Raw genomic sequence first — 22,493 nt, 5'->3', positions numbered from 1 at the left:
CAAAGGTAGTTTAACAAGCAGGGAGCTTGGTATATGAAAGCGGTGGTATTATTTTTGGATTGTCACATTTTTAAAGATCATTCTGATTCACATTAAATTGATTGAATTTGAAATGCATTTGCAAAATTAATCAGCCATCAATCAGCAATCGAAATATTTATAATTTTTGCAAATGGCGTCATACGTCAATCATATTTGACACTTGTGAACTAGACAGCTGAATTATACGAATAGATAAGCAATGAAGCGCGAATAGTAAAGATTTATTTACATTACTCGAAATCATTTTTTTTAATTAGCAAAAACGTTGCTCAAAAATGGAGGGTTTTTCATTTTTATCTCATTGATTAGTAAATGCAACCCTGGAAAAATCAACAAAACATATTTTCTCTGCAATTACATCCGGCATTTTTAATAAAACAATAATTACTATGAAAACATATCATTAAAGAAGAAAAGTTTTATTAACCTTAAAACCAGAAAAAAGGGATATTTGTACAAGAGGATGAGTAGTTTTTATTAGATGGCATATTAAACCTTACATAACAAATTTCAAATCAATTTCTCTCAATCTGCGTCGGAAATTCAATTAAGTTCCCTCGCATTGGCAAACTCATTCACTGTGCGTCGGCTGGATTGGGTAGAGTCGGGTAAAATTGAATTGAATGGTTGATGGGTTGGGTAGGCTTGCCTTTAGCTGGTTGGCTAAATTGTAATGCTCACTGAGTGAGTGTGGTCAGGGCAGATGGAGAATGATAAAATAGTAATAATAAAGCTTGTTATTATAAAACCACATTAAATTTGAGCTGGCTGAGTACCTCAACGGATGGAAGTGAGTTTAGTGTAATTGACTTTCTCTGCTTATATAATATTGCTTTTTGGCTATGAAAGCTTTGCTAGAAAACGTAAAAATGGTGGATTATTTTAACTGATAATTGTGATTTTTCCATCCACTTCAGTCTATTTCACATGAAGACTAGAAGTTTGCATTTACACAATTTTGTAGAGCAAAATTAGATGGGATTAATGAAAAAACTGAGTAAATGATGGAGCAAAAAAGTAATTTCGAACACTTTGTCGTGAAATTAGTAAGTCGATGGATATGTGAATTAGCGTAGAATTAAGCTGTAGAGGTTGCAAATATACTTAGATTTAGTTAACGGTGATAGATTAGTGAAATTACCGCTTAAGCTTCACGCAAAGAGGTGGAACGAAACTGCAAGATTTTTCGTTTGTCGATAATTTAAAATTTAAATGACTATCATAAAAATACTAATTACTAGGCTTAAATCTATTTGATATATTTATTCCTGCCAAAAGTTCTGTTACATGTTAAGTCCATTATAGATTTGAAATTATAATACTTTCTTTAATGAAGTTAGTTTTATTTAATAATGACAATATTAAAAAAAATTAAAATTTTCATTCGAAATGGTCACCAATTTTTTATACAAGCCTTCAAACGGTTAGGCCGCTCAGTTATTGCAGCACGCATGGTTTCCATGGATATTAACGTCGCTGCTCGAACCAAAGATTTTTTGAGACTACCCAAATTTATGAGTGCTGCGACAGGCCATGTTTTCGAATTCTCACCACAAACTGTAGTGCAATGGATTCAGATCTGGACTTCCAGACAGTCAATCTTCTGGGGCTATGAACCCAGGAATTTTGTTTTTTAGCCACATCTGTGTGGATTTTGTCTTAAGGGCGGGAGCGGAATCTTGCTGGAAGATTCAACTCTCTCCATTGAAGAGAGTACTGCTCAATTGCTTCATCACGTCTTCTAAAATATATTCCTGGTACACTTTCGAACCGGTCGCAACCACTTTCTTGCAGAATTGAAGAGATGTAACGCCGTTACAGGACACTCCCCACCAAACCATTACGGAGGCTGGATGGTGGCCACGCTGAGCACTTGGAACAACATATTTTGCGTCTTTAGAAGTTTTAGCATAGATTTTGTTGTTTTGCTTAGTAGAAACTTCTTCAACAGTGAACATTTTCTCATCTGTAAAAATAATGTTTTCATGGTCATTGACCAGGTGCCACCGAAGAAGCTGCTTGCATCTGTCGAGTCCAATTTTCTTCAAGCGCGTTTTCAAAATTTGACCATTTGAGCGACGGAAGGTTTTGATGTGGAGATCATTTCTAATTAGTCTTGATGTAGATGTGGTGGATACACTCGTTTCCGCGGACATTGTTTTCTTCTTTCTAAGAGGATTTCTACGAATTATTTCTCAAACGGCTTTATGGCTTCACTGGTTCGAACCATGCGAGGACGACCACACTTGTGGCAATACTAAGTCTATGACATGCCTTATTTTCGTGGATATTATTGTCGGTAGAAGTATAATCGCGAGTCCAGTACCCACTTTGGATATTAACCATTTTTGTAGTTTTATTAGCAGTCGCTTTTCTTTAGTTGATGTGAATTTTCTGGGCGCATTTCTGCCATGAAAAATCTTTCCATGGAAACTATCCCTCTTGCGGAGACGGCTTAGCACTCCAGGTTTCTCTGTTTTTTTATTTTTTATTTATTTAACCTAGAAAATTTAAACTTTCTTACAGCCTAATTGGAAAGCAATGTAATTAATAAAGCGCTTCAACAATTCATTCAATAAAAGTTTAAATTTAGATTTCAATAAAGAAATGTCGTTTGCAGAAGAGTTTGAAAGTAAATTAAACTCTTTCAAGGTTCTTAGAATTTGAGAATTATAATGTAGTTACTCCAGATGTAAACTTAACTTAAGTTACGTAAGAACTTAAAAATGTTTACCCAAACTATCAAATTAGCGTGCGTCTACCGCCTCATTGGAAATAAGTAAGATCACACAATTTTTTCATACATTTTTATTATCAGTTTCGTTGAACTCGTTAAATAGTCTCTACTTCAAATAACTCGATATAAACTCTAGACTTAGTCTTTTGCTCTCCCTCAGCTGAACAAACTTTTAAAAGGTGTACATTTCGTTGATAACTAATTAATATTGCTTAAATATTTTTGAAGATTTATTGAATTTAAAGGGAGTTAATCACTTAACGTGGTTATCTCACCGCTCTTAATTTACCTAATTTAAGTAACTTTAGTATTCAGTCTACTCTCTAAGTTCTTTACGGCTGGAGAGACCTATTATTCATGTTTCCCATTTCGCAGGCTGCATTTATATTTAAATCAAGTTACGCTTAAGCTGAGTCAAGTTAAGTTAAATTGCTTTCAAGTTAAGTTAAGTTACGTTTAAGTTAAGTTACGTTAAAGTTAAGCTAAGTTAAGTTGCGTTTAAGTTAAGTTAAATTACGTTTGAGTTAAGCTAAGTTAAGTTACGTTCAAGTTGAGTTAGGTTACGTTTAAGTTGAGTGAAGTTACGTTCAAGTTAAGTTAAGTTATGTTCAATTCAAGTGAAGTTACGTTTAAATTGAGTTAAGTTAGGTTTAAGTTACTGTAAATGAAGTTACGTTCAAGTTAAATTAAGTTATGTTTAAGTTAAGGTAAATTATATATACTCGTATAACAAAATAAAACAAAAAAAATTCTACATTTTTCCTTTCCATATCAATACATTCTATAAAATACATCGAATAGTAACTGATATTTCTAGAAGCAATACGAGTAAGAATTGAAAGAATTGGATTTTTAAAGCTTCCCGTTAAATTTGTAGCGAAAGGGTTAATAATTTAACACCCACCAGGATCACCTGTGAATTCGTTCACAGCAGTACCCATATTTGTCTGGCCGGACATAACTATAAACGAGCACCCAGCAGGTTTTAGAGAATAACAAAAAACAAACCAACTTTTATATATGAACAGTTTAAATTCTTCTCAGCAACAATTCGTCTTCTATTATACGAAAAAATATCTTAGTTCTAATTGACTTGATTATCTGCATGAGCGCACTCCCTCATACGAGTATTTGTATGGAAGTGCAAGTGTGTTTGTATAAGAAATAGTAAAAGTGTTGCAGTACTTACCATACGGACATAAACATTGATATGAATTTCCCTCATGCCCCTGTGAGAGGTCCACGCAGATACCATTATTTGTGCACGGACTCGGTGTGCAAGCATCAATTTCCTCACAGTGGGGACCAGCAAAACCGCTGCAACACTGACACTCATACTCCTCCATGGCGGGATTGGAGTAACATACACCTTTGCCAGAGCATTCAGCACTTTCGCCACAATTGTCGGTTTTTGTGGTAACCTTCAGACGAACGCACTGAGAGCCCCACAACTCGGAAACCACTAAATAACGAAATAAGAGTAAAGCAAATGGATATGGTAAGCAAGCTTTGCAATAGAATACTTGTTAGAAAATGTGCGAGTACTTAAAAGTGAGTAAAAAGTGGGGTAGCTGAGGTAAATGTTTGCAAGCAAATTGAAAAAAAGTGTGCAAAACGAACAAATAAAAGAATTGAAATGTGCGTTGCAGTGGTGAAAACATTCGCTGCTATGTTATTAAAATATAATAATAATTTCACATTTTAGCACATGCACCTACATATGTACATATGTTGCTTCAAATCTGCTAGTTAAGCATGCATTTATCTGGCAATGAGGGTTTTCTAATAGGGAAAGGCTGAGACGGCCATGTTGCTCTTGCGGTTGTTTTCTGTTCAGGCATTAATGCCAAATCACTATGGCAAGTTACACATTTGAGCAGCGTGTCGAATGATAAAACCTTATTACATATAATATATATGCATATATACATATACCTATACAGTCAGTCAGAAAAGTTTCGTCACAGTGACCGTTTTTTTCAATACTCCCAGTATTTTTCATGGAACAATTGATAAAGTTTTGGGAATATTGAACAATACGGAAAAGTTTTTTCTAATAGCGGTCGCTCCTCGGCAGGCAATGGCCTCCAAGTGTATTATGCCATGGAAAAGTTCCTCATAAAAATTATCTGGCGTTCGGAATCGACTTGAAACTGTAGGTCCCTCCATTTGTAGAACAACATCAAGATCAAACCAAAGTGTCGCATTATTAAAAAAAAAAGAAAAACAAATTTAAAAAAATTATAAAAAAATGCATTAAATTTTCTCAGAATTTCCAACTGTTTACTCAGAATTCCAAAATTTTTTGGTATGCACTTAATTGAAATAAAACAAATCTTATATTCCAGTTTACGGATAGAGAGATCTGTCCGAAGTTGGATGAAAGTACTACCATGTCCCTTGATAAATTGCCCTCAGAGGTCAACCTCCTTTAACCTGATTGCAGTTTGAACTGCGATGGAAATAACGTAAAAGTCGATGGGAAGTATGGGCAAAACGAAATTCAGGGCAGTTGTGGGGCAAGTTTTACATGCTCCGGTTGTTTAATTTGACGTCCAAAGTGTGGAGGTTTATATTTTTTGGTAATTAGCACCAGCTCCGTTTTATCAGAGTTGACTCGGAGGCTGCAAGTGGCAGCCCGGCGACTGAGTACATGAATGAGGGAAACGGTGCTGATACTAACAGAACTAAGTCACTGGCGTATCCTACTGATTTAAAATATGATGCCACCATAACCCATTCTGCATACCAGAAAAAAATTGAAAATTCTGAGAAAAAAGTTCGAAATTTTGTTCAAAATGTGATTATTTTTTTTTAATATTGTATATATGTAGTTAGAAACTATATTTTTATACAAAACTAACGAAAAAATGGGCATGAAAAACCATGCGAATATTGTACAAAAGTCTAAATTTTTTTGACTCATTGTATATATTAAATAAATTATGGTTAACGCAGACGCAAGTGAAGTAAATGTGCCACGAAGAACGTTCGATTAGAATCTGGTAAACTCTTTCATCATAAGATTTTCCAATATAGCCTAGGTCGTTGCTCAGATGTAAAAGCAGATTTAAGGTAGTAGTCTGGTAACTTATTTTGAAAATTTCGAATTTCGGTTTTTTACATATTTTGAAAGTGCGATATATTGGCAATATACTGTACAAATTTTAGACCGAAATTCGAAATATTGACGAAATTATAGCACATACATGAGAGCGGCTCGTACTTGCGCGCGCTAAGCCGCTAAAACTTTAAACGCGTTTTTCTCAAAACAACGTTTTTCCGGATGGCCGTCGTGAAAACAAATTTTCTATCTAACGGATTGAACTGAAATTTAGATATGTTTTTCTACACATTAATAGTTCTGGCGGATAGTAGATTTAATTTATTTCGTCCCTAACTTTCCATTTTTTAGTTCGATTTCCACTTTAAAGAAAGGCAATTTTCTTACGAAGTCCGCCATTTTGTTATTTTTTGTCATTTGATCTTACTACCCGCCAGAACGACAAGCACACTGATTAATAAGCAATTTGGTTTTTCTGTTTCAAATGACCACAAGTGACGAAATCACGGCGGCCAGCCACAGTACCTCTCTTTTTTGCCGCTTGCTGCAGTGTACAAAAATAGTATCGAAACATTAAAAAAAAAAATTTTTTTTTGTACACCTTCTGATACCTTTAATAACATATCAGAAAATCAAACCGATTGAATTTTATTTTCCCTTCCAAAAAATGTCCCAAACATGGCCTCAAAAAACGTGTAAGTTACCAGACTACTATCTTAAGCAGCAGAGTCATTGAAAATTGGATGCCTCGAATCTGCGCCACAGAGTTCGCGTTGGACATTTGATCGATGTGTTATTCCTACCTATTGATCTACGGCCGCCGTAGCTGAATGGGTGGGTTGGTATGTGACTACCATTCGGTAGTGCCCAGCTTCGAAACCCCGGGCATGAACATTAAATGACGGAAAAAGTCTTTCTAATAGCGTTCACCCTTCGGCGGACAATGGTAAGCCTCGGAGTGTATTTCTGCCATGAAAAAGTCCTAAAAAAATGACCAGCTGTTCGTGGCATAACTGTGGCATAAAACTGCAGGAAACCATTTTGTGAAAAAAATAAAAATAAAATCAAATAAAAAATCGTCTCACTCTCTTTGGAAAACCCTATATAAATTACGATACACATATAAAGAAATTTTGCCATGACAACTTCATTAAGATTTTCTGCGCCATATGTGAACGAGTTGCATGAAATTAGAGTGCTCGCCTAATGCATAGATGCAACTGTAAATATGTATGTTGATTTTGTTAGTGTCTTTGAGTGTTCGTTTGCAAGTATAGAGTTCATAGTAGCTACGCGGTAAATATGCGCAAAAATTGCTAAGTTGTTGGTGGCTTTGCAGCTGCTAATCAAATATGTAGACTGTCACGTGAGCCAAACGGCAGGTTCCGTCTGCCGCTGATTCGGCTTGTTTTAAACCTATCAACGGGATACATAGTTTAAAGAGAAATTTTTGTAGTTGTTGTAGGAAATTGTGAAAATTACTATTTTGGGGTTTAATGGAAGTTCGATCTGAAAGTGAGAAAACCATGCAGCTTCATGAAAGAAATAGTCCGATAAATCGGTTTTTGAAGTATTTCATAGACATGTTTTACGGCAGATTCATGGCAGATATACGCTGGTGATGGCAAGACTGCAGTTTGGAGTTTCGAGCCTAAGCCTAGGTAAGTTATGACAATCGAATACGACCAAAGCTCCAGCCCTTCAAAAGATTCGATTGTAGTTTCTGCTGATTTTGTTTTAATTAAGTGACTCATATAATAATTAGGCCACCATATATTGAAAAGTTTTGACTATATTTTATTTATCAAATTAAATTAATTTTAATCACGATTTTTTTTATAATAATTAGTATATACATACATATCATTCTATAATAGAAATCAAAAAACCCAAGCGTCTAACTTTGAGCAAAACTTTTAAGTATTCATCAAATTTCCATCAAAATACAGAATCTATAAAGAACCATTAGAAAATTTCTTGTGATTCAGTTGTATGGTCCATTAAATTTTAGTACAAGGTGGCTCAAAAGTAATAAATCCCTTTAATTTTTAATAACTTTCCGAATAAACAATATTTCGGGAGATGCAAATCTATATTTGCAGCTTCTCATTTTTTCTGTCAAGTGGAAAAGATGATATCAGTCAACTATCAACCCGTTGATAGGTGTTGATACACATTTCCGGCCATTCATCGAATTATCAGGACTTCCGGTGATAACTGTTCGCATTTCTGTCGAATATTCTCCCTAAAGCTGCGATTTCCTGAGCCGGCGCCTTCAAATAGGCCCAGAGAAGAAAGTCTCGGATGGTTAAATTGGACAATCTTGAAGGTAGGGTGGTTGTCGTAAGACCCACTTAGACCTTCGGCAGGTCCATTGTGATACCACTGGAGCTTATCCTTACTCTACGTGTTCCCTTTCAAACCATCCGGTTGCTTTAATAAACGAGCAGAGCTTCGTTAGTTTTAGATGCACTATATCCGCTACATCGGTTAGAAATGCTGTATCGAGGGTGCGCAGCCTTCTCCTAGCTAGGCTTTCGCACTCACATAAAAGGTGTCTGACTGTTTCCTCTTCTTCTGTATTTAGACAGCTTCTACAGAAATCGAAGTAAGGTAGTCCTAACCTTCTAGCGTGGCTGTCTATTAAACAATGACCTGTTAGTACACCTATCATTTTTCTTATAGATTCCCTGTTGAATCTTAGCAAGATCTTCGATCGACCGCTGTTCCAGTTCGGCCATGTCTGTCTGCTTAGTTCGCATGTTGTGAGGTTTTGCCAGATTGTATTTACCTTTTTGATGGTTTCCCTGTCTATAAGTAATTCACAAGTGGCTATAGGCATGGGTATCAGCGCCTTATCCGGTTCGAGATCGAGCGTTGTACCGGCTCTAGCAAGTTCATCCGCCTTACAATTTCCTGGAATGTCCCTGTGGCCTGGTACCCAGATAAGGTGCACCTTGTAGCACTTAGATACGTCATCTAGTAGTTTAAAACATTCTAGAACTGTTGACAATCTTGTTAGTCATGCCAAATCCCCGAAACGGGAGACTACGCGACCAGGAAGCACTTCCTTCACAATATCCATTGTGGCTTGTGCTGTGTGTGCGATTGCATCGTCTTGTTCCAACCATGTATGTATTTAGTAAGTCTCGCTCATCCAATTTTGGCAGTAAAAAGTCGTTTATCACGGCTTTTGGCGTTCGTTAGTAATAGTGAACGGACGACGTTCTGAAAAAATACGGTCCAATCACTCCTTTCATACTGGTGAACGCTGCATTACATAGTGGCTTTGAGTAGATGTAATGGCTCTTCGTGTATCACACATGGAGCTTCAGTGCCCCAAAAACTGAAGAGTTTCCTTATTGACGTAACCGTTTAAGTGGAAATGCGCCTCGGTGTTCATACTGTTTTTCGTCACAAAATCGTTCTCTTATTTGTGTAGATTGAGAATATCTTGACAGTAATTCATACACGCCTGACGGTCAGCAGGCAATAACTGATGCACTGTTTGCACTTTGTTCGGGAACATTTTTAAGTCTTTTGACAAAATTCGCTGTAGGTGTAGGGGCCCGACTGGCGATGCCCAATTGAGTGACTTTCGTCTGGTTGATGCTTCTTCGTTCCCAGTGATATTTTCTACCGAACGACTAGTCCGGTGGCGGCCACGCCCTGGAAGGTATCATGTGGTTCTAATCTGTTCGAGTAAACTGCCTAAGCGCCGGAATATTCGCTGAGTAGGCGCGACACGATTACGAAATCGAAATCGATATTCACGCTGCGGCCGATCATTGGTCACCACCGGCCGATCATTGATCAAAAATTATTCCACGCTTTTGCGGAGTATAGCGCTCCGTTGCTTGCCACTTTGTATACTGCAGCTGTCTAGTTCACAAGTGTCAAATATGGGGACAATTGCAAAATTTATAACGCATTCCGATAAATAATTTTGCGCCACCTTTTATAGTTTTATGGAAGTCTAAAGTAGCTTCAAATTCACATTAGTTTTTGAATTTTTTTTTTTACTGACGGTGGTATGCATTTTCTTCCATGCAATGGATAAACGAAGCTTTGTTTAATGTAGGAAAATACGAAACACGTCAGGAAAAAAATTATAAATAATCAAATAAATTCATTACAATTTTGTGGACTGCAAAACTGCGTAACCATTTTTCTTATTCGGATTAAAAATTTTAAAGTTGTGATTGAAATTCGTCGACTTTCTGTAAATCTTGTGCAATATTTGAGACTGGGTGGATTAAGGACTCCGTTGTAGAATAAACTTTTTTTTTTTAAGAATATATAATAATAAAATTCATTATATATCTTTATTTTTTTGCTATTAATATTATGAATTATTTAAAATCCAATAATATACACATTTGCTTAAATTCGATTATTTTTATAAAAGAATAAGCAACTTATTTACATAGTCTTGTAGAATAAACTATAATATATTTTTATATAAAAACAAAAACAATTCAAGTCAAAACATAAATAAATACATAAATATTTAAAACTGATCAATCCGTGGCGCTTTTATAATTTTGCTACTTAGTATATAAGTATACCGAGGAAGCGTTGTTGTTCGAAGACCCAAATGGCTAAGCTGTTCTAATTGGAGTTTCTAACTGATACAACTCAGCCACGAACGCTTTGCCAGCTGCAGATTGAACCAGGATGAGTCCCACACGACTTCACCATCCCGCGTTTTGCTCGTTGGGCTTAGACTGGCTTGATATTTGTGCCAACCAGGCAGCAACCAGGCAGCCTGCATGCGTGCACAAATACGCATTAAGTGCACGAGCACTACAAAAAGCAACATAAAAGCGTTTTAGCATTTAAAACTGTATAATGGCCAACAAGTGCATATACATCCATATGTACGTAGCTAACTTAATATTAGCCTCGGCGTACAACTGATGGTTCGACTAATAAACAGTCACACACGCACATCAGCATATGTGTACATTAAGCCTTTTATATAAACGAGTGTGTGCGTGCATGCCTACGTAGCAACATACGTTTGCTGTCAGCACTCGATCATGCGAAGCACTCACCGCCACTAATATCCCCTTGACGAATGAGGCAGAGGTGTCGCTCTTAGTTTGATTCGACCGGAAACACGCCAGTTTGCTGTATGAGCGATTTCCGCACAGCGACCCCAACGGTATTGCAAAGCATGCAAGCAGCTAATGACAACAACAGCAACAACTAAGTGTAGCAATACAAGCAAAAATAAGTAGATATAAGAAACAGTAAAACACAGCAAATAACAGTAAAGCCACCAGCTCAACGCAACTCAACGGCGTACAGAACAGCATGGGACAATAAATACAAGCATTTGGTACATACATACATACATACATGCATTTGATATATCCGTAGTGGTACTCACCAATTAGCAAGTTGACTCCCTCGGTGAGGTCCTTATCATAGAGTGTCACCAGCTTTCTGCCATCGACAAATAGCGGCGTTATATCCAATAGTATACCCTCTGTAACGTCGCAATGCTCATGGCCCGAACGTGTCACCTGATATACCTGGGTGTTGTGGGCACTGTGTGTTTGTTAGCATACAATTTGTTTGCATTTATGTGCGAATATATGAATGTATGTGTGCATTGGTGTGTGTTATGCGAATCAGTTGAAATAAATGTAGAAAAGAGTAGAAATTTTTAGTTGGTTAGTTGTTTGGCGTTTGCTTTGAGAAAAATAAATAGGGTTGACAGGGAAAAGTTCGCGGTGCACTTATGCACACACTTGTTTAAAAATGAATATTTCTAAAGGGTCTTTTGGATTCGAGTGTTTGTATTTTAAATCAATGGGAATTCATTTTTTCTTTAAAAATATATGCCATCTGAATTTGTGCCAATTTATGAATGATAAATAATAATTTCCAAATGAGCGATTCCATGTTAAGTGATACAAGCTGTTTGGACATTGTCGTTAATTCTTCTAAAAATAGCTTTATTTATAGGCATGAGTATAACAAGAAGTAAAAGGGGTAATTTTGAAAAAAATGTAACAAGTTTTTAGATTTATTCATCTTAAAATTTTGGTATAGCGTTTATAAAATAAAATGTCTTCGGTGCTGTTTAATGTTTTTATAAATATTTTTTTAGCTTCTTAGGGCAAAATGTAAATATATATAAAAGGTTTTTTGTGTTATTCTCATGAAACTTTTTGGTGGAATTTTCCTATTACATTATGCCCTTGTAATTTTTGCAAATTTGAATATAGAGCTTTTAAACCAAAATGTTGTTCTCTCTTTTTATTTTAAAACTTTTTTTTAATTTTTCTTTGTTTTCTACGATCAAATATGCAAGTATTTAGAAAAAACTTTTTGTTGGAAAAAGGGTACACCCCTTAAATTATGGAGCAGAGTTTTTTAGAGAGAAATATCTTTGGTTCTCTTTAATGGTTTTATAACTTTGTTTTAGTTTTAAAATAAATTATACTTTTCAAAAACTAAAACAAATGTTTTCTGAAAAATTTTTGAAAATTTTTTGGTCACTCTTTAAGTACAAGCAATATTAATATTCATCTAAAAATTGACTAAACGTAAAAATCTTCAAAAAAATTTAAGATTTTGGGATTTATTGGGTATTGAAAATTTTCGCAGATTTCTTTAAAGTGAAATATCTTCGAATTTTGTTAACATTTTATAATTTTTTTTATTTTTGTTTTAGGGTACAACATATATTTAAAAAATATTTTTTTTCGATATTTTTGTCTAAAAAATTTTTATGAAAATATTTTTTTTCATAATATAATATTTTAAAAACACCCTCCCAATTAAGGTTGAAGAATTTTGTGTAGGTTACTTAAAGCGAAATATCTGCGGTTATTTAGATCGTTTTCACAACCTTGTTTTAGTTTTCAAAATAAAATATACTTAAAAAAATATTTTCTGGAAATATTTTCTGAAAATATTTTTTGAAACAATTTTTGAGTTTTTTTTTCAGTTTTGAAATACAAGTATTTTGGATGTAGTAGTCAATGCGTCTAAAAAATTGTTTAGTTGTAGGCTTGGGTACTACTTCTTAATGTAAACTGAAACAGTTTAAAAAAAAAAAAATGTAAGATTTCGAGATTCGAAGCATTATGAATATTCATCTAAAAGTTGACCAAATGTAAAACATTTTCAAAAAAATTTAAGATTTTGGGATTTATTGGGTATTGAAAATTTTCGCATAGAGTTCTTTAAAGTGAAATATTTTCGATTCTTGTTTTTTATAACTCATTTTTTAGAGCTTTAGAGTAGAAAGTGATTTAAAAATTATTTTTTTGGATTTTTTTGTTACAAAATTCTTATAAAAACATTTTTTTTTAATTTTTGAAAAACAATCTCCTGGAATGAAAACGAAAATTTTGGTATAGAATTTTTTGAACTGAAATCTCTTCGGTTCTTTTTAACATTTTTATAATAATTTTTTTTGCGTTTTAGGAGACTATATATATTTAAAAATATATTATTTTCGATGTTTTTTTGTACAAAATTTTAATGAAAACATTCCTTTCGTAATTTTTGAAGGACACCCCCGATTCAAGGAAAATTTTGGTATCGAGTTACTTAAATAAAATTTCTTTAGTGCATTTTAACTTTTTTATAATCTTTTTTCATTTTTAAAATAAAATATACAATCTTAAAAAAACATTTTCTGAAAATATTTTTTTAATTTTGTTCTTCAAACAAGTATTTTAAATATTGTAGTCAGTTCTTCTCGAAATTTGTTATTTGGTAGGATTGAGTATAATAAGAAATAAGCTGAAAAATTTAAAAAAAAAAGGTTATATTTTGAGATTTATTCAATGTTAACACAAAGTTCTTAAAGAGAAATACTTTCGATTCCTGTCAACATGTTTATAGTGCACTCTTTTTTAGTATTCTAGGATGAAACAAATTTTTTAAAAAAGATATTTTTGAATATTTTTTTCCACAATATTTTTGAAAACCATTCCCTTCAAGTGAAAATGGAAGTTTTAGCTTAAAATATTTTAAGTGAAATCTTTTCCTTTTTTACCTCTTTTATATTTCGAGGATATAATATAATTGAAGACATTTTCTTATTGGAAAAATTATATATTTTTTGTAAAACTTTTTTTGTGAAATTATTTTTTGTTTACTTTTCAAAAACACAGATTTTTTTTACTTATTTAATATAAATAGCTGGGACTATGCTCGGTAATCCCAGTAAGTTTTATAATGGGATCGCCATAACTTTTCGAGCTACATTCAAATAGGTACAGCAAATTAGTATAAAATGCAGCTCTAGCGATTCGCTAGCATACAACTGTAAGTGAATTAGTGAAATGGTCAAGTCTACAATCGGAAAATTTACATATGCCTATAGTATTATTAAGCTTAGTCCTTTCCTTGAGATGCCCTCACAGAAAAAGCCGAGCGAAATTCAAGCTAAATCGAGTTATTCAGTTAAAAAATTTGATATTTTTACTGCTTTTTCTTACAGCAGTTAAATTTTCAATTGAATGGACAGCACGAGCAGGCACTTGAATATTTTATGTACAAGACCTACATAAAATATTCAACCATATAACCATATCGACCATAGTCGACTTTTTCATTTAAGTTTAAATTGGATGCGCTCTTGGAAAATTTTAAAGGCGAAAAATGCCAAAAGTTCTTTAAAATTGCAAATTTTCGCCCATCTACATATTCCATAGTAGGCTCTAATTATTTTTAATTATTTTATTTTTTATTATTTATATTTTTATTTTATTATCTTAATTACTTTAGTAAATTGTAGACTTTCTAGTAACATATGTCGCCATTGGCCTATGACTAAAACAAAGTACCGGTAATATATACCCTCGAACGTGAAAGACCCTATAGGTATATATTTATAATCAGGTAGGAACATTTACACACACACACATAAATATGCAAAAGGAAATCCATTTGACATCACAGCAGAAACTGATGCTTTGATGCATTAAGTGGAGAGAAAAATAAGTTGAATTTTATTGCAACACCAGAGTAGCTCTCTCATTGAGGGGACTTAAAAAAAAGAAGCAAATAGAAAATAAGAGCAAAGAAGAACTGTATGTTTTTGCGCTTCAATGCCCCCCAACCAACGAGCACTCAATTAGTATTGAGAGTGCTAAGCAAATTGGGAATGCATTGAGGACAGAGTTTGCCAGTGTTAGATGTTTTTTCGAAACTAATTTGGTGTTGGTTACGAGCTGCTTAATTCGTATGTACGTGCATATTTAGATTTTTTATTTAATTTAAATATTTTTATTTTGAAAGGGAAATGAAGGACTTTGCAAATACAATAAAATAGAATTCTTTAAAATTAAGCGAAATAGAAGGTTCTGAGTATTTTTCACTTTTTCCGATGAGGAAATTAGTATTTGGCATTTTTCAGGATAAATTAAAATTTTTGAAAGAGAAATAAAGAAATTTGCAATTACAATTAAATATAATTCTTTAAAATTAGACGAAATGAAAGGTTCTGAGTATTTTCTATTTTTTCCGATGAGGAAAATTGCATTTGCCATTTTCAAGGATAAATTAAAAGTTTTGAAATTAAATTGAAAATAAATTTTGAAACTATGGGACATTTTAAATTTTATTTAATAAATTACAAAAATGGCTTAATCTAATTTGAATAAAGTTTCACTGAATTTGGAAATGGTTTGAAATTGAAAATTCAAATTTGAAAAGGTCGAGCCAAGGAGTACCAGGAGATTTGGTGACTCCTAAAACACTCAGGCTAAAGAGCCCATTGTATTTATAGCTCTGGAAAGGGGGGTAGATAGTCAAGGAGGGAAGGAGAAAAGTATCAGAGAAAGAGATAGGAAAGAATATAGACAGAGATAGAGATTGTTAGTCCTGTGGGAATTTTCCAGATTCTTTGGCAAATCTGTAAATATCCTCCAGTTTTAGAGAACGAATATTACTCATTCTCATGACATCGGAACCCAATACTCGTAGCCTTGCTCTAGCAAAGGCAGGACACTCACAGAGAAAGTGCTCAGTGCTATCCGCCTCCTCCAAGCATGACAGGCATACCGGGTTCTCGATGATTCCAATGGTGGTCATATGCTGACCCCATGGGTTGTGTTCTGTAATGATGCCGACCATCAACCGAATGTCTTTCCTTCTAAGTTTAAGTAGAAAGTTTGACAGTTTTCTGTTCGGACTTGTCACAAAACACTTTGCAGTTCTGCAGCGTTCTAGACCGGACCATCGCTCTTTATGTAGATTGCCTACATAATCGCTGATCCAATTCTGGATTCCTGCGGGACTGATTCCGATTATTGGCTCTGGCCCCTGTGGGGGCACCGCTGATCCACGGTTGGCCAATTCGTCGGCAATTTCGTTCCTTGAACACCGGAGTGTCCCGGAACCCATATAAGTACAATCCTGTTTTGTCTTGCGACAGAATTAAGCTTCTTCTTACATTCTTGAACAATCTTTGAGGTTTGCTTCGCGTTCTCCAGGGCCTTCAATGCAGCCTGACTATCACTGAAGACTCCAATCTGTTTCCCGTTCCATCTCCTCTCGATTATCCATTCGGCTACTTTTAGGATGGCAAAAACTTCTGTTTGGAAAACAGTTGCCATTCCCCCCATAGCATAGTGATACTTATTACTATCGTTTAAGTACCATGGAAATGGTTTAGTTTAACTTGAAAATTTGTCGATTAATTTTGAAAATAGTTTGTGTCTAAACTCTTTTAAAAGGGTTAAATTTAAACTGAAATTAGTGAGTAATATCTGATTTGGATAAACTTTCAGTATGGCTAATCTTTTTCTCTGGGCAATGGAATAAGTGCTCACATGTCTGTAAAACTAACTACTTTAATGACTTGGCTTAGGAGAAATTATAATTATATAGGAACCAAAGAGACTTATACTTAATTTAATGAAAAATATAGAATTTAACAGTGAAAGACAGGTTAAATTTTTAAAACCTTAGACACGAAATTTTAAAAATAACACCAAAGAGCCTTTGTTTATCTGTCAACGCATATTTTTCAAAAGTTTCATATAAAATCCTAATGAACCCAGCTTAAATGCTAGAAAAGCGACATCCTTTATGTTTAATACTCCTCAAGACAAGCAGGCGATAATTAAATCCATGCATGCCGATCTCATTCAGGTAGTTGAATAATGAGCTCGACAAATCGGTAGCAATCCCATATGCCACATATTTGGACACTCTGGATAGAAGGCAATATGAGTTTGTCTCATTTGCAGACTCTCGTTGACCTCCAGTTAATACAGAGCGAAATATTGCCCCAATTACTGACCGTGACTTCAATTACTGAAAGTGTGTTAACAAGGCTATGGAAGCCTGATCAAAGCCTGCTGTGGCAGGTGGCCAGATGTTTCATTTCCAGGTTATTTTATAATATAAGCACTCTACATTTATTTACGAGTAGAGTAATACAGCGGTCAGAAAATTACTGCCTCTGCGTGCAACTTAGCTTGGAAGAAAAAATGAAAGCGAAATGTATTCTTAACATTTCTTTCAACACATACTTAAGGTGCCAGAGTAAGTTTCGCAGTTCTGGATAAAGATTCTACAGTGGTATAGACTACGAATACCTCACTACTGAGTTAATAGCTATAAAATAGGCTGTGTTATGGTGAGAGACACGTCTGTTGGAGCACAACTGATCGCTATTCTGACAATCAGGCAGATATTAAAATTCTCAATTGAACTTGGAACTATTTTAAATGAACTGCCAATGCGGTGTGCTACGAGTGTTGTCTGGGTCCTTGGATATAGAAACTTTGCTGGACACCTAATCACGGATGAGGTGGCTAAGAGATGACAGCCAATTCTGTCCAGTATGTGTGAACTGGCCAGATTGGAGTTTACGGACATGAAACAGCAAATGGTAGAAAACGGTTTTTCTAGCGGTCGCTCCTCGGTAGAAAATGGCAAACCTCCGAATGTATTTCTGCCACGAAAAAGCTCCTGATCCATCAAAGTCATATGTCGTTCTCGTTCAGAGTATACTTCAAACTGTAAGCCCCGAGGTCTCGGTGAGCTCAGCTAAACACCTAACAATGGGTATAAAGGGGTATGTATTTAGGTATCCCTTTATTATCAAGCAAGTTTCGGATCAGGTCGTTTTACGCGCAACCTAGCAATAACTGAAGAATTCTGGAATGAAGACAGAACTAGGTCCCTCATGAATCTAAACCGACATTTCATTGGTACAGTAGTTTATACGAGTATTACCACCGGGAACTGCCTAATGGTAACACATGGGAAACGTATGGGGTTTCCCTTTAATGAATATTGCCGTAGCTAAAGGAACGAGGAGGAGGTATTCAGCGTTCAACACTTCATTTGCCGACATCGCTTCTTAAACTCGAACTTTATTGGATGTCTGGCAAACTTATACATAATCTACAGCCATCCAGAATTTTTCCTTTGCCATTAGAGGGCACCCGAATTCCATTTTATGAGAGAGAGATTAGCACTGAAGCTTGTACCAAATACATATCGCGGCCTTTGTGGGAAATATAAGTAATCCACCTTATATAACTTTAGACTAACGAGGTAAAGAATAATTAACATATATTATTTAAAAAAAATATAAAAAAACTCATGTTTTCTCCATATGTACAATATATTTTACACATTTTTTGTGGGAACTAATTCTCCGCAAGTAATTATTTTGTACATAGTTAGTGCACATCTCGTCCATAATAACAACCAACTAGTATTTACATATATCGTAGATACGAGTATATTCGTATATATAACAACATTTTACGTTGCAAACACTTTTGCTAAGTTTACTTGTTTGTATACTAAAATAACCCTGCCAACTAGTTGTGTACAGGTAACCCCAGTAACATTAAACTGATATAGCTTAGACTCACTCTGACAAGGTGCGCGATTTGGTTGACGCTCTCACAAAACATGAAATATGTAAGTACAGGTATTTTAGGTGAAAATGTCTGTTTTAAAAAATGTACGAAGATAAATGGTTTTTGGCAAAAATATAAAATATTATATAAATTAACAACGAAAATTTGAAAGATACAGTGCAGAAAATTATAAATGGAATTACTGTTGGAAAAATAAATTGGTGAATTAGGTTTGGCAGCAGCGATAACTGCAATTGCTGATAACTGAGAAGGTGATGGCTTAACTCGAAACGTAGAAGTTACTGGTAAAAAATGACTGTACAAAGTATGAGAAGAGGCTTGGCCAAATAGTAATTCTTCATTTATTTTAGTTACTTATTTACTTGGAGTAAAATTATAAGTAATCATATTACAAAGTCAAGGCAACTAGCAGCAGAGACTATCCGCTCAACCATTTTTTAAATGAAGATTCTCAAGTGGTTGGTTTGGTTGGTTAGTTGAAGTGGTGGTTCTCTAAGAATCCAATTAACGTTTCTGCACCATTTTGTTGCCACATCCTTGCTAGAAACAAGTTGTATGGGTTATTCCTACATCTCCTCTAGGTTCTCAAAAAGTGGTTTGCCAAGGGTTAACATTCTTGCCTTCCATAGGGTAGAGCATGACACCAGGGATGCGTACTTTCTCCCCTACTGTTTAACATAGTTCTGTTGTGATACTGACGTCGGCCCTCAAAATGAAAAGATGTATTCGCAGATCGTCTAGAAGTCTTAGATTTTCCAGACGATATCTGGTTACTGGCGCATAATCATACTGACATGCAAGCGAATCTTGACGCAGTCACTCAATATGCAAAAACCAAGGCTTTGAAAGTTATAGTACATAACACTGTAAACTTCACCATAAACGGATATGCGATAGAGAAAGTTAATTCTTTCACTTACCTCGGCAGTGTTATCGTGGCGAACGTAGGATCCAGTGCAGATATTAAAGAGCGAATAAGGAAAGCACAAACAGTGTTCAGTAAACTAAGCCCTAAGTAGAAATACCAAACTACGGATATTTGAGGCCAGCGTAAAGTCGGTCCTCCTTTACGCCTGCGAAACCTAGAACTTGTTGCAATGACATCACCAGAAATGCAATTGAGTGGAACACACAGGGCACCCACTGCAAAGGAAGACCATCAAACACATCGAGGCGGATGATAGAGATGCAGATGGAAAAGACGAGTAAAACATGGAACGAAATTAAATAACTGGCGCAAAATCGGGACCAGTGGAAACAATTTGTTGAGGCCCTATGTTCCATAAAGGAATAAAAGGATCAAATATATATAGTATATTATATACCTATATACAGGGCCGTCGGGGTAAATCCGGAAAACATTTCGAAAGCTCTGGAGCAGTAGCGTTAAGTCTAAACCCGCTGATAAAGGGACATATTTTTAGTGTATTGTTTCCTGATTGACATTGGAGTGCCGGAGTAAGTGCTAGTGAAACGACGAGTCGAGAGCAGGACAGAAGAGCTGCGATACTAGAGTCACTTCACGCCGGAAAAAGACCTAAAGAGATAATTGAGTGGTTTGGCTACAAAAAAACGCATCCGTGGTGGACCTCGTGGCTGCTGGAAGAGAATATGTGTTTCCGCACCTGCTCACATGGCAAAGAAGACTCAGGCTTGGCTCCAGAACAACCTACCCTACCACTGGTTACCAGATTTTTGGCCACCTTCAAGCCCAGACTGGAATCCCCTTGAGTATTACGTGTGGGGCACAGTTGAAGCAAAAGTTAACGCGAAGCCTCATAACACTAAGGACGCTCTGAAGACAACCATCGAGGAAGTGATGACTACAGTGGACAAAGGGGAGATAGCACGCGCATGTGGGCGCTTCAGGTCCCGGCTGGAGCAGGTAATTGCACGAGATGGAGATTACATTGTATAATTTTCAACTATGTTATGTGTACCCACATTATACAAAGTTAAGTGCAAATAAAATTATTTTTGAGTAAATATCCAATAGTTTTGTTTTTAAGTTCAACATTCCGGATTTACCCCGACGACCCTGTATATATGTCAATGTTGAGGTTTGTTTGTAGGGGGGCCATAACGTTCTGCTGACTTTGCATGTCGTCTAATCTTTTCATTTACAATCCGCTATTTGTAGTTATTTTGATGAGATTGCATTCTTGTTTTCTATCCTCATAGTGGAAGGAAAATAATGTTTCAAAATGAACTATATAACTGCTTATTTATTTAATTTGAGTCAAAAAAATACAAAATTTCTTACTGACTACTGTCTTAATGTAAATAAAAACCATTTGTTAATAAAAATGACAAATAAAACTAGCTTAACTGAAATACAACTGGGCCAAAACATTAACAATTATATTAGCGAATTAAATGATGCATTCAACAAAGAATAGAATTGATTTATAGTAATTGAAAAATCTAATGATATGGAGTTCGAGATCTCACTAAATTTGCAAAGAGTCCGAGCAATAGGTGCATTAGTCCGTAAAGTTCTTGCCCGAATAAGATAGTTAATGAGTTGCAAAAGAAACGCGCAATAAAGGAACCTTGAATTAAATTAAACACAAAGGAAAGTGAAAGAACCGGCCTTTTGCGCTCAAGCGACTTTTATCCAAACAATCACGAGGATGAACTACACGAGGGAAATGGGATATAAAAATTTAAAGATCTTAGGTCATGTTTAAGAAGCCTATTTTGCACCCTTTCTATTCTTGTGATAGGAAATAGCTGATATGGTCTCCAAATAAATTAAGTATATTCCAAACTATATCGAATAATAGTAATTTCATCGAGTAAGGGTCTGAGAAGTTTGAACTATTACGTCTAACGAAGCGCCGATCGAATATGATTTTGGGATAATATAAGTAACATGACTTGAGAATGAAAAATTTCGATCAAAAATCACCTCAACGTCCTTGAATTTTAGAACATAATTAGAGATTTAATATAACGATTGTAGATTTAGAATACGTGACTTCTAAGCATTTTTTTTAATTTAATGAGATACATGAACATGTACGCTAAAGAGTGAGTTCATTAAGGTCAGACTGGAGCCTAAGCATTTCTTGTATGTTTCTTATTGCAGCAATGGTGCTTAGCATCATAAGGAAATTTATATAATGCAAAGACCGATAGCCTTTACTGCTAGTTGCCTTACTTGTGTAATATAACCAATTATAATTATATAATGATATACATATATATTTAAATGAAAATAAAATAAATAAGTAAATAAATTAAATTCATTTCACTAAATAGCAGATTTTTGCAAAGAAACTAAAGATAATGCAAAAAAATTATGGGAACGTGAAGAGATCTTGCCAAAAAGAAAACAAGGCGATTAATAGCACTGAGCGCTGATGAATAAAACACTTTTTTTGTATTGTATATTAACCCACACATACTCGCCCTGGCCAAACGTGGACTCATATAGAAATGCTCAAAAAAGTATTGTATACAATTTGGTTTTTATTTATTTACATAAATTAAAAATATAAAAAATATTTTAATGGGATTTTATAGTGTATTTTGTTAAATAAAAAAATATCTCTTTATAGTTTATTTATTTATTTATTTAAAGGACCAATAATTATAGTTAAATAATTATTCCACTTGTGGATAGGAAGCACTGACCACCAAAGCCTTTTTTATTTGCAACTTTACCAATTGATGTTCTCATTTTCTAAGATGAAATGAATTGAATATAGCAACATATATTTCTGTTGTAAACAGGAAGAAAATTTCGGTACTGTTTGAACCTAGAGTC

At 34.8% G+C, this 22,493-nt stretch overlaps 1 protein-coding gene across 1 annotated transcript in view; it reads right to left on the bottom strand.

Annotated features, from left to right (window-relative positions):
• The window catches only part of LOC128863179 (uncharacterized), a 155,196-nt gene that overhangs the window by 56,101 nt on the left and 76,602 nt on the right, over positions 1 to 22,493 (bottom strand). Inside the window, exons 4-5 of the mRNA XM_054102180.1 lie at positions 11,239 to 11,399; positions 3,969 to 4,241 (exon numbers count right to left, since the gene is read on the bottom strand). Of these exons, the coding sequence (XP_053958155.1) occupies positions 3,969 to 4,241; positions 11,239 to 11,399 (434 nt within the window). The remainder of the gene's footprint in view (positions 1 to 3,968; positions 4,242 to 11,238; positions 11,400 to 22,493) is intronic.

This window comes from Anastrepha ludens, chromosome 5 (genome assembly GCF_028408465.1).
Source record: "Anastrepha ludens isolate Willacy chromosome 5, idAnaLude1.1, whole genome shotgun sequence".
Classification (NCBI taxonomy): domain Eukaryota; kingdom Metazoa; phylum Arthropoda; class Insecta; order Diptera; family Tephritidae; genus Anastrepha; species Anastrepha ludens.
Note: the sequence above shows the minus strand (reverse complement) of the source record. Positions and strands in the feature narration are given on the sequence as shown.